General features: G+C 38.7%; 1 protein-coding gene across 6 annotated transcripts in view; it reads left to right on the top strand.

The window, feature by feature from the left end:
- fgfr1a (fibroblast growth factor receptor 1a) overlaps nucleotides 1-12,924 on the top strand; it is a 95,675-nt gene that overhangs the window by 71,915 nt on the left and 10,836 nt on the right. For 4 of the 6 annotated variants that reach the window (XR_012383561.1, XR_012383562.1, XM_009304304.5 and 1 more), the window contains exons 9-12: nucleotides 6,857-7,047; nucleotides 9,209-9,354; nucleotides 11,767-11,888; nucleotides 12,206-12,316. Coding sequence is in view for 4 of the 6 variants with exons in the window: in XM_009304304.5 (XP_009302579.1) it covers nucleotides 6,857-7,047; nucleotides 9,209-9,354; nucleotides 11,767-11,888; nucleotides 12,206-12,316 (570 nt within the window). In the remaining 2 variants the exon portion in view is untranslated. Of the gene's footprint in view, nucleotides 1-6,856; nucleotides 7,054-9,208; nucleotides 9,355-11,766; nucleotides 11,889-12,205; nucleotides 12,317-12,924 lie in introns of all 6 variants that reach the window. The other 2 variants (NM_152962.3, NM_001309400.1) reach the window with 2 other exon arrangements.

Below are 12,924 nucleotides of genomic sequence, written 5' to 3'. Positions count from 1 at the left end.
AATAACAGGTATATTTATGCAAATCACAAGCTATTGTCAAGAAACAACAAAATAGGGGCCCATTTTGGACATTCATGTTACATAAATATGACTCCTGTCCAGTGTGCGAATTATACATTGACAATCAGGGGGTCAACTTTTTCGCTAGTAGTTTGGTACACTGAAATAATTATTGCAAACAATTTAAATGTGTTGAATTTAAACAAACTAATTACATTTAGTAATGTTCAACTTGATTTGTATGTTTAAATTCAGCCCAAATAGATTGTTTACAACTGCTTAACTAAAGAAAAATGTAGTAAATCTAATGAATCATCTCTGAATAATTTTTTTTCAGTATAATAGATCCTTCAGTGAATCAAATTTATGGATGTATTGAAAGTGCATCTAATTTATTACTAAAATATATAGATTTCAGTGTTTTAATGGCTATTTAGTGATTATTTTAGAGGTTATTGTAGGTGAAACTATACAAATGATGTGTATAAAATCTGTTTTTTTAGGCTACATGTAGATATAAACACCTATTTTACAGGAAACGTGTCTTGTGAACACTTGAGATGTCTATCTGTGCTCTAGAACTGCCAGATTCAGACTGTTGAATGATATTTTTTTTCTCGATTGAATGCATCACAGTGGTATGAACCATATTAAGGGGTGGTCAAATGCATATTTATAATATACATTATTGAATATTAATAATTAAGAATGCTAATATTGAAGATTATCTCACTATTAAAGGGCTGACCCCCCCATATATCTTGTTTTGATGTCTTTCAAGGGGGATCAGGTGTTAATAATCCCCCCCAAACCACCCTGAAATTCGCACTCTGCTCATATCCAGATATGGTGCAGTTCAAATTTGGGTCCCATTTAGCAAAAACACACTGTAGAAAGAACAATTTTTTTGTTCAATGTAATACATGCTTCAGTGGATTAAATTTATGGATGTATTTAAAGTACAACTAATTTGTTACTAAAATATATAGTTTTCAGTGTTTTGAAGGATATTTAGTGACTATTTTAGAGATTACTCTAAGTCAAACTGTACAAATTATGTGTATAAAATATGTTTTTTTTTTTAAGCTACATGCTGATATAAACAACTATTTTACAAGAAATGTGTCTTGTGAACACTTGAGATGTCTATCTGTGCTCTAGAACTGCCAGATTCAGACTGTTGAATGATATTTTTTCTAGCATTGATTGGCTCGATTGAATGCATCACAGTGGTATGAACCGTATTAGGGGGTGGTCAAATGTTTATTTATAATATACATTATTGAATATTAATATTTAAGAACGCTAATATTGAACATTATTTTACTTTTAAAGAGCTGACCCCCCCCATATAACTTGTTTTGATGTCTTTCAAGGGGGATCAGGTGTTAATAATCCCCCCTAAACCCCTCTGAAATTCGCACCCTGCTCATGTCCAGATATGGTGTACTTCAAATTTGGGTCCCATTCGGCAAAAGCACTGTAGAAAGAACTAAACCGATTTCAACAGTGTTTCGTGACAATATCACATGCTATTAAATGAACAAAACATGAGGATGTTGTCAGTGCTGGTGAACACTGGCTCTTTCATCACAGTGCCGTGGTTTTCTAAGGAATAACAATGCAAAGTCATTCTTTTGCGAACCGCACCATTCTTCAACCCCTGTGTGTCTGCTTTGTGGTTTTGTTATTCATCTGGGTGTTGACTGATGCTCCGAATGTCAGTCAGAGCATGTCAAAGTGACATGTTTGTCGTCTTCCTTTTAGAAAAATGGAATCAGAGCGAAGCCAAACCTCTCTCAGTCTGTCTAAAACTGAAATATCATGCATTTATTAATTATTAATAAGTGATAGTATTGTTAATATACACTTTTAATTAATATAGGTAACACTTTACAATAATAATACATAAATAACTATGTATTAATATGTAAACTAAACATTATTATGAATTAATAATGAGTTAAGGTGCATGCTAATCATGAACTTTAACTACAACGTGTGTGAATAACGGCTACCTTAATTACTTGTTAGTACATGTTAATGTATTAACTAACATTTAATTTTAAGCCACATGTAACCAACATGCATTTGTGAGCTGTTAGTGTATGATTATGCATGACTTCACCGTAAACTCATCCTTACTACTCATGAACTCCTGTGTTTAAACTGTTGGTGTTGACAGAACACTCTTCCATTGTTATTCAGTGTAAACGCACTAGACTGACGTGCACAAGAAGTTCATGAGGAGTTAAGAATGGGTTAATGATGATGTGCCCCTTCAAGTAAAGTCATGATATCATTATACATTAACATATGAGTTCATGATGGTTAAAGCATGAACTAATGTGGTAATTATTACATTAATTAACAAACAATCATCTACAAACAAGTAATTAAGGTAGCCGTTATTCCCACATGAATGTTGTATAAGTTCATGATTATCGCATACATTAACTCATCATTAATTCATAATACTGTAATGTTCAGTTTACATATTAACACGTCATTGTTCATGTAGTGTTATTGTAGTGTTTTCTATTTATATAATACTACACTACATAAATGCTTACATAGTTTTTATCTTGTATCATAATCTAATTATGTCTGAAAATAAGATATTATTTTTTACCTGTCTTGAAAATTGACAGAAAGTAGATCCACAATCCACAATAAGAAATAAGTGTCCGTTTTTAGTAATGGCGATTAATTTATCAATATTTGGTTTGTATTATATTTTTAAGTTTCACGTTTTAAGTTTTGTGGTTGGAGGTTTGGTGACGCTTTGTTTCCAGGATAAACTTTCAGTATATAAAATCCTTTCCGAGTTTTTCAAGATTAACCTGTTTCCTATTAACTTTTTTTTTTTTTTTTTTTTTTTGCCTGAATACTAGACAAGCATCCCGAAGAGCCTGACTGTGAGCATAAGCAACACTATGCTGACATCATTTCCTCTTCGGCTCGGGTTTTGATAAGCACCTCACCTAGAGGGAGAATCGATTTATGCATTTAAATCGATTCAGTTTATCAAGATGCTTGTCAGTCCAACATTTCCTTCTTAAAGGGATAGTTCACCCAAATTTGGACATTTGTGGTAATTTACTGGAAGATTTTGAGCTAAATCTGTTGTTCTTGGTGATGATGGTGACAGGGTTTTTTAGATTCAATATGAACACATTCAAATGAGTCTAAATAGTCATGGCTCCTGATGACCCTCTAAGGTCTTGTTAAGCCAAACCATCAGTCTCTGAAGGAAATTGAACGTTGTTTTGCAATATTATTAGCTTTGTTCCACAGCCTGATCAAACAGACATAAACACTCACCGGCCACTTTATTAGGTACATGTTACGGGAGTACCAGGTTGGACCCCTTTTGCCTTCAGAACTGCCTTCATCCTTCGTGGCATTGATTCAACAAGATACAGGAAATATTCCTCAGAGATTTTGCTCCATATTGACATGATAGCGTCACACAGTTACTGCAGATTTGTCGGCTGCACATCCATGATGCGAATTTCCCGTTCCACCACATCCCAAAGGTGCTCTATTGGATTGAGATCTGGTGACTGTGGAGGCCATTTGAGTACAGTGAACTCATTGCCATGTTCATGAAACCAGTCTGAGATGATTCATACTTTATGACATGGTGCGTTATCCTGCTGGAAGTAGCCATCAGAAGATGGAGACTCTGTGCTCATAAAGGGATGGACATGGTCAGCAGCAATACTCAGGTAGGCTGTGGTGTTGACACGATGCTCAATTGGAACTAATGGACCCAAAGTGCACCAAGGAAATATCCCCCACACCATTACACCACCACCACCAGCCTGATCGTTGAAACAAGGCAGGATGGATGCATGCTTTCATGTTGTTGATGCCAAATTGAGTTGCCTTTCTATCAGCTGGAACCAGTCTGGCCATTCTCCTCTGACCTCTGGCATCAACAAGGCATTTGCGCCCACAGAACTGCCGCTCACTGGATCTTTTCTCTTTTTCAGACCATTCTCTGTAAACCCTAGAGATGGTTGTGCGTGAAAATCCCAGTGGATCAGCAGTTTCTGAAATACTCAAACCATCAACAATCATGCCACATTCAAAGTCACTGAAATCCCCTTCCTTCCCCATTCTGATAATCAGTTTGAACTGTAGCAGGTCGTCTTGACCATGTCGACATGCCTAAATGCATTGAGTTGCTGCCATGCGATTGGCTGATAAGAAATTTGCATTAACAAGCAGTTGGACAGGTGTACCTAATAAAGTGGCCGGTGAGTGTATGTGCGAATGTAGTCCGATTGAAGTCCAGGGTGTGGATTAAAGCTAGTAATATTGTAAATAATGTTCAACTTCTTACACGGAGCGATCGTTTGGCCTCACAAGACCTCAAATGTTTCATCAGGAGCCATGACTATAGATTTGGATTCATTTGTAAGTCTTTATTTTGAATCTAAAAAGCCTGTAACCATTCACTGCCATTATATCATAACCAAAAACAACAGATTCAGCTCGAAATCTTCTGTAATGTTCTACTGAAGAACAAAAGTTGACCTGTGGGTGGCTAAATTAATCGCACATTTTAATTTCTAGGTGAACTATTTATCCCTTTAATCCTTGAATGTTGATCTTTTTGCATTTGCATGTGCAGTCGACCAATAAAATACTATTACTCGAGCTTCATGTTCACACCTCAGCATTCAAATATGATTGTCGATTAAAAGTCAAGCCAAAGAGAAGTGACCTGCCAGTGAGATGCATTTGCATGCATATTGTTGTGTGCTGTGTGAAACGTATACACACGATACAATGACATCTTTTGTGTGTGCATGGACTATGTGAAAGACACCCAGTATAATAAAGCAGAGCCTCTGGGGCAGACAAACACCAAGCAAACAGCGTAGGAAATATCTGTATCAGCCTGACTTCTCGTGTAATTTTAGCCCCATAACCTAACTCTCCATTTATCCTTCACTGAAACACATACCCAGTTCAGATTTAGTGGACCCGCCCAGATAAGCCATTCCTCTCAATTTACATTTGTATTTGTGTTGCAAATTTAATGTCTCATATGAGTTTACATGAGCCCATTTTTTTGGGGGGGGGGTCTAATCTCGAAGCGAGAGCTGCCAAGTATCATGAGCCGCGGTTTCCTTCTCCTGCTAGTCATATAAGCAGAAGAATGTGCCGTGAAACCCGATCCATGAAAGAAGTGATTATGATGCTACAATAGGAGTTTGTGTTCTTCGCAGTGCACCATTCACGTGAAACAACAACTTCCCTAAATGAGGTTTTCTTTTGGTGTGTGTGTGTGTGTGTGTGTGTGTGCATTTCTGTGTGTTTTGATTTTAAAAGGAATTGCATGTGTTAATTCATATTTACAGTTGAAACCAGAAGTTTACATACACTCTAAAAAAATGAACATAACCATTTTTTTTTAAAAACGTCTGGTGTTAAATCATACTAAACATTTACTATTTTAGGTCCGTTAGGATTACCTGAATGATTTACATTTGCTAAATGCCAGAATAATGAGCTAAATTTTTTTTTGAGACTTTTTTTTTTATTATTAATTTCTAGACATTTAAAAGTTTACACACATTTTCTTGGTATTTTTTTAGCTTTGCTTTTAAACTGTATAACTTTGGTCAAATGTTTTGGGTCTCCTTCCACAAGCTTCACACAATAGTTTGCAGGAATTTTGGCCCATTCCTCCTGACAGAATTGGTGTAGCTGAGTCAGATTTGTAGGCTGTCTTGCTCGCACAAGCTTTTTCAACTCTGCCCACACATTTTCTATAGGATTGAGATCAGGGCTTTGTGATGGCCACTCCAAAACATTCAATCTGTTGTCTTTCAAGCACATTTTAACTCATTTGGCAGCATGCTTAGGGTCATGGTCTGTTTGGAAGATCCATTTGTGGCCAAGTTTTAATTTCCTGGCTGATGTCTTGAGATGTTGCTTCAGTATTTCTATATAATGTTCTTTCTTCATGATGCCATCTATGCTGTGAAGTGGACCAGTCCCTCCTGCAGCAAAACAGCCCCACAACATGATGCTGCCGCCCCCATACTTCACAGTTGGGATGGTGTTCCCAGGCTTGTGCGCTTTCCCCTTTGTCCTCCAAATGTAGCACTGGTCATTATGGCCAAACAGTTCAATCTTAGATTCATCAGAGCACAGGACATGCCTCCAAACATTATTCGTTTTCCCAGTGAAATTTAGCAAACTGTAATCTGGCTTAGTTGTTGATTCTGGCTTGTTGATTTTCCCATGTTGTCACACAAGGAAGCAGTGTGCTTGAGGTTTTCCTTTAATACTATTCTACAGTCGTGCCTCCAATTAACTCAAATGTTGTCAATTAGCCAATCAGAATCTTCCAAAAACTTGACATCATCATCTGAGCTTTTTCAGAGGCAGAATAATCGTATTATATGTGAACTTGACTTTCAAGAAAAGTTAAAACAATTTCTCATAAAATCTCTCTCTCATTATTCTGCTATTAAGCAGAACAGAAACACATTTGATAATCCTGACTTGCCTAAAAGAGAAACAGTTTAGTCACATTACCATCTGACCTTTTTTAAATGGTTGTATGCCTTTTTATACAGTGTATGTACACTTCTGTTTTTAACTGCATCACTGTTAAAAAAAGAAAGAAAGTTGACTCAACTTAAAATATAAGGCAACTTGCTTCATGGCTTTTTGAGTTGACTTAAATCAAGTCAAAAGCAGTACTTAGATTAAAAGTTGAGTCAACTGAGATGTAAATAGCTGTGTTTTCTCAGCTCACGAAGGTCAATAAACATGATCATCACCCCTTCCCTTCTGCCACCCTGCATTGTTCCTTTCTTTTATAATCCAGCCGTTCCCCCGACTCAGCTGCCCAACCAGACGTACCTGGAGGTGCTGATCTACTGCGTGGGCTTCTTCCTCATCTGTGTGATGGTGGGGACCGCCGTGCTGGCCAAAATGCACAGCTCTGCCAAGAAAAGCGACTTCAACAGCCAGCTGGCCGTCCACAAGCTGGCCAAGAGCATCCCCCTGCGCAGACAGGTAACAGAAAGTAGATAGGGGGTTTGATATCTTTACTACTAAACACACAAACATCTCATTTCAGCAGCTGTTTGTTGTGGCATCTGGTGGATACTGATGGATTTAGTGATTGCACGGACGTAACAACAGTCAAAGACATCGAATAGGATCAATATTTAACTGTAATGTTGTTCATTGAAAGTCTGCATCGACCGAATTTTATTTCAGTGTGTTGATGGACTTCCAGTGGACCCTTTGCACGTTTCCAGGTTTCTCAGCAGCAGAAGTCGTCATAGTTGGGTGAACTTAAGAGCGCAGTGAATGGGAGAGTACATCAAATATTTTTTGGCAATCCTATTTGGTGAAATAATAAAGGAAAAATTCAATTATGGTGTTATCAAGACTTTCAGAAAAAGGAAAACAATTTTGTGAGACTGTTAACGGCAGCCGGAAGAGAGAACAACGTCAAATTTGCTGTCCTGCCCGATAGAGGCTACAACAGAAATGCCATGCATTAGCGGCAATTTCATTCATTCATTCATTTTCTTGTCGGCTTAGTCCCTTTACAAAATCTGGGGTCGCCAGATATTACGCAGCGGATGCCCTTCCAGCCGCAACCCATCTCTGGGAAACATCCACACACTCATTCACACACACACTCATACACTACTGACAATTTAGCCTACCCAATTCACCTGTACCGCATGTCTTTGGACTGTAGGGGAAACCGGAGCACCCGGAGGAAACCCACGCGAAGGCAGGGAGAACATGCAAACTCCACAAAGAAACGCCAGCTGAGCCGAGGTTCGATCCAGCGACCTTCCTGTTGTGAGGCGACAGGACTACCTACTGCGCCACTGCCTCGCCTAGCGGCAATTTATATTTTGTAATTTGATGCAAAGATGATATAATACATACATAAATACATATAAATAGTTTTTTTTCATGTGTATTTCTTTTGCACTGACCGAATTCCTCCTCTAGTAAACTAAAACCTGACAGTAGTAAATCCACATGACCAATTTAAACACTGCAAAACTTGCATGTGAAATTCATTCACCCTGAACAACACACAGTCTTGTGGATTCCAGACTGACATAATTTGGCCTGCAATAATTTGCCAGCTCTCATTTGAATGTTTGCCACTACCACCAAGATCGGCCCTCCTACTCATCGAGGCTTACACCCCCAATGATGACTGGACTGTCTGTATGAACTGGAAGTTGCTGAGACATGTTGATGTGCTTTCATCTGAAATGGAATATTGATAAGGGGGCGGGGGTTTTTTGAGCATCATTTCTGTGGCAAACTAAAGGTAAGAGGGGTGTGGCTCAGAATATTGTGGCTAAAGCATCAAACTGACGTCAGCAGAGAAGGACCACCACTCCAAACGCAGAATAAAATGCTCAGAATTTGATTGAGGATTACCAAGACAAACATTTTTCTATTTTTTTTTCAAGTGTTTTAACTTGCACTGATTAATAGTTTACTTAAAGAATAACAATGTGCGCTATTAAAATAAACTTTGTACATTTCGAAGCTGCCATATGGCTTTTGAATTAAATGTTGAATATAATTAATAAATAATTTAAACTCAAAGTTTTATGTTAAAGAAAACTCCACTTAAAAAAAATAAAATAAAAGGGCAATTTTACAAGTCTCCTAGAGTTAAGCCCTTGACTTGAACCATTTTTCAATCCATTCAGGTGATTTCTTCTTCTGGAGGGGTCATTTTTAGCTTAGCTTAGCATAATGAACTAAATCAGATTAGACCATTAGCATTTTGTTAAATTTCGTTTGCCAATTTCCTATTTAAATGTTGAGTCTTCTGTAGTTACATTGTTTAATAGCTTCAACAGAAACTGAAAAATTACATTCAGATTTTAGCTGAATGGGTTAAAAAATTGTCAGCTGTTTAACTCTAGGAGACTTGTAAAATGAGCTTTAAACAAAAATAAAGGTGGAGTGTTCCTTTAAATAATTATGCTTTATGAAAATGTGGGTTTTGATTGGTTTTCCTTTAGTGTGTGGTGTTTATTGTATAATATCTCTTTATTCGTGTCTATTGATGTCCCATCAGAGTGAGTAACTTCTTTACACCCATCAGTGCACTAGATCTCCTTCAGTGTGTGTGGTTTTTGCTGTGTTGTATGGAGAGTAAGCTGTAGGTGTTTTCGTGCAGGTGTCTGTGGACTCCAGCTCATCTATGCATTCGGGTGGGATGTTGGTCCGTCCATCCCGTCTGTCCTCCAGTGGCTCCCCAATGCTCTCAGGGGTCTCCGAATACGAGCTTCCCCAGGACCCACGCTGGGAGGTGCAACGAGACAGGTAACACACAACAAACTCCTTATTTACTGACAATATGGTGCATTCATCTATCCATCCATCTAAAAATACATCCATTCTTCCACCCAACATATCGGTTTATCCATCCAACATATCTGTCCATATATCCAACATATCTGTCCATCCATCCAACATATCGGTCCATATATCCAACATATCTGTCCATCCATCCAACATATCGGTCCATATATCCAACATATCTGTCCATCCTTCCAACATATCGGTCCATATATCCAACATATCTGTCCATCCATCCAACATACAGGTCCATATATCCAACATATCTGTCCATCCTTCCAACATATCGGTCCATATATCCAACATATCTGTCCATCCTTCCAACATATCGGTCCATATATCCAACATATCTGTCCATTCATCCAACATATCTGCCCATTCATCCAACATATCAGTCCATATATCCAACATATCTGTCCATCCATCCAACATATCAGTCCATATATCCAACATATCTGTCCATTCATCCAACATATCTGCCCATTCATCCAATATATCGGTCCATATATCCAACATATCTGTCCATCCATCCAACATACAGGTCCATATATCCAACATATCTGTCCATTCATCCAACATATCGGTCCATATATCCAACATATCTGTCCATCCTTCCAACATATCTGCCCATTCATCCAACATATCTGTCCATTCATCCAACATATCTGCCCATTCATCCAACATATCAGTCCATATATCCAACATATCTGTCCATCCATCCAACATATCGGTCCATATATCCAACATATCTGTCCATCCATCCAACATATCAGTCCATATATCCAACATATCTGTCCATCCATCCAACATATCAGTCCATATATCCAACATATCTGTCCATCCATCCAACATATCGGTCCATATATCCAACATATCGGTCCATTCACCCAACATATCTGTTCATCCATCCAACATATCAGTCCATATATCCAACATATCTGTCCATCCATTCAACATATCGGTCCATATATCCAACATATCGGTCCATTCACCCAACATATCTGTCCATCCATCCAACAAATCGGTCCATATATCCAACATATCTGTCCATTCATCCAACATATCGGTCCATTCACTCAAATCATCTGTCCGTCCATCCAACATATCGGTCCATATATCCAACATATCTGTCCATTCATCCAACATATCGGTCCATATATCCAACATATCTGTCCATCCATCCAACATATCGGTCCATATATCCAACATATCTGTCCATCCATCCAACATATCTGTCCATATATCCAACATATCTGTCCATCCATCCAACATATTTGTTCATCCATCCAACATATCGGTCTACATATCCAACATATCTGTCCATCCATCCATCCAACATATCGGTCAATATATCCAACATATCGGTCCAAATATCCAACATATCTGTCCATCCATCCAACATATTTGTTCATCCATCCAACATATCGGTCTACATATCCAACATATCTGTCCATCCATCCATCCAACATATCGGTCAATATATCCAACATATCGGTCCAAATATCCAACATATCTGTCCATCCATCCAACATATCTGTCCATCCATCCAACATATCGGTCCATATATCCAACATATCTGTCCATCCATCCAACATATTTGTTCATCCATCCAACATATCGGTCCATATATCCAACATATCGGTCCAAATATCCAGCATATCTGTCCATCCATCCAACATATCGGTCCATATATCCAACATATCGGTCCATATATCCAACATATCTGTCCATCCATCCAACATATCTGTCCATCCTTCCAACATATCGGTCAATATATTCAACTTATCTGTCCATCCATCCAACATATCTGTCCATCCATCCAACATATTGGACCATATATCCAACATATCTGTCCATCCCTCCAACATATCTGTCCATCCATCCAACATATCGGCCCATATATCCAACATATCCATCCATCCAACTACCCAACATATCTTTCCAACATATCCATCCATCCATCCATTCATCCGTTCATCCACCCGTCCATCCATCCATCTAACAAATCCATCATCCATCCATCCATCCATCTGTCCATCCAACAATCCAACCAACCAACATAGCCATCCGTTAATCCTATCCATCCCTTTATCCCCAATTCCAATCCATCATATCCATCCATCCATCCATCCATCTATCCATCCATCAATACATTCATCCATCCCATTCCAACACATCCCATCCATCCATCCATCCAACCAACATATCCATCCATCCATTCATCCATCCATCCATCCATCCAACATATCCATCTATATATCCAAGATATCAATCAATAAATCATTTAATGAAATCTAACATATAGAACAAAAAAATCCATCCATCCAAATACAGATGATTGTAGAGTGTTGTTATGGTGTGTGCGTGTGTGTTCAGGCTGGTTCTCGGGAAACCTCTTGGCGAAGGCTGCTTTGGACAGGTGATGATGGCCGAGGCGATGGGGATGGATAAAGAAAAACCCAATAGAATCACCAAAGTGGCCGTCAAGATGCTCAAATGTAAGTATTTTCTGCCATTAGTGCGTGCGTGTGTGCTCAAGTCTGAGCTAGTGACTCCAGAACAGAGCCGTGCGTTTATTCTGATGCTGGTCATAATTTCTGCCTTCTTGTCAGCAAGTAAAGGCCTGAAATCATTTGTCACCCAAGTTCATGATTTACTGATTAATATAAACCATTAATAAACTACTATTATTTATTAGCTTACTTATGTTTAGGGTTTAAATCTTTTGTGATTTTGTGTATCTGTAACAATGGGACATCGTAAACATTTCGTAACCGGTCATTGTAAAATATGTTCGTCAATATTGCTTTCCTAGCGGATGCCACGGAGAAAGACCTGTCAGACCTGATCTCTGAGATGGAGATGATGAAGATTATTGGCAAACACAAGAACATCATCAACCTGCTGGGAGCCTGCACACAAGACGGTGAGTTAGAGACGGACGGAAACATTCAGAGATAATGCAGCGCAGGCGTAAATCATCTTTCAGAATCCGTTGGTTAGCCGCGCTGCTTTTGTCTTCAAAAGGACAGGATGTTGTCATCGGTCCAGCTATTGGTATTTCACATTGTCCTTATTTAGTCACTCATAAATCAATGAGCTAAAACCATTTCAAGGCCATTCTCGTGTTGATTAATGCATTGCTTTTGTTTACTTTGTGAATTATGTACACTATCTTTTATATGGGGGCTGCACAGTGGTTCAGTGGTTAGCACTGTTGCCTCACAGCAAGAAGGTCACTAGTTTGTGTCCCGGCTGGGCCAGTTGTCATTTCTGTGTGGAGTTTGCATGTTCTCCCCGTGTTGGTGTGGGTTTGCTCCGGGTGCTCTGGTTTCCCCCACAGTCCAAACACATGCGCTATAGGCGAATTGGATGTATTTAATTGGCCGAAGTGTATAAGTGCGTCAATGTGAGAGTGTATGGGTGTTTCCCAGTACTGGGTTGTGGTCGGAAGGGCATTCGCTGCATAAAACGTATGCTGGATAAGTTGGCGGTTCATTCCGCTGTGGCGACCCCTGATAAATAATAAACTTA

This window comes from Danio rerio, chromosome 8 (assembly GCF_049306965.1).
Source record: "Danio rerio strain Tuebingen ecotype United States chromosome 8, GRCz12tu, whole genome shotgun sequence".
NCBI classification, from domain to species: domain Eukaryota; kingdom Metazoa; phylum Chordata; class Actinopteri; order Cypriniformes; family Danionidae; genus Danio; species Danio rerio.
Note: the sequence above shows the minus strand (reverse complement) of the source record. Positions and strands in the feature narration are given on the sequence as shown.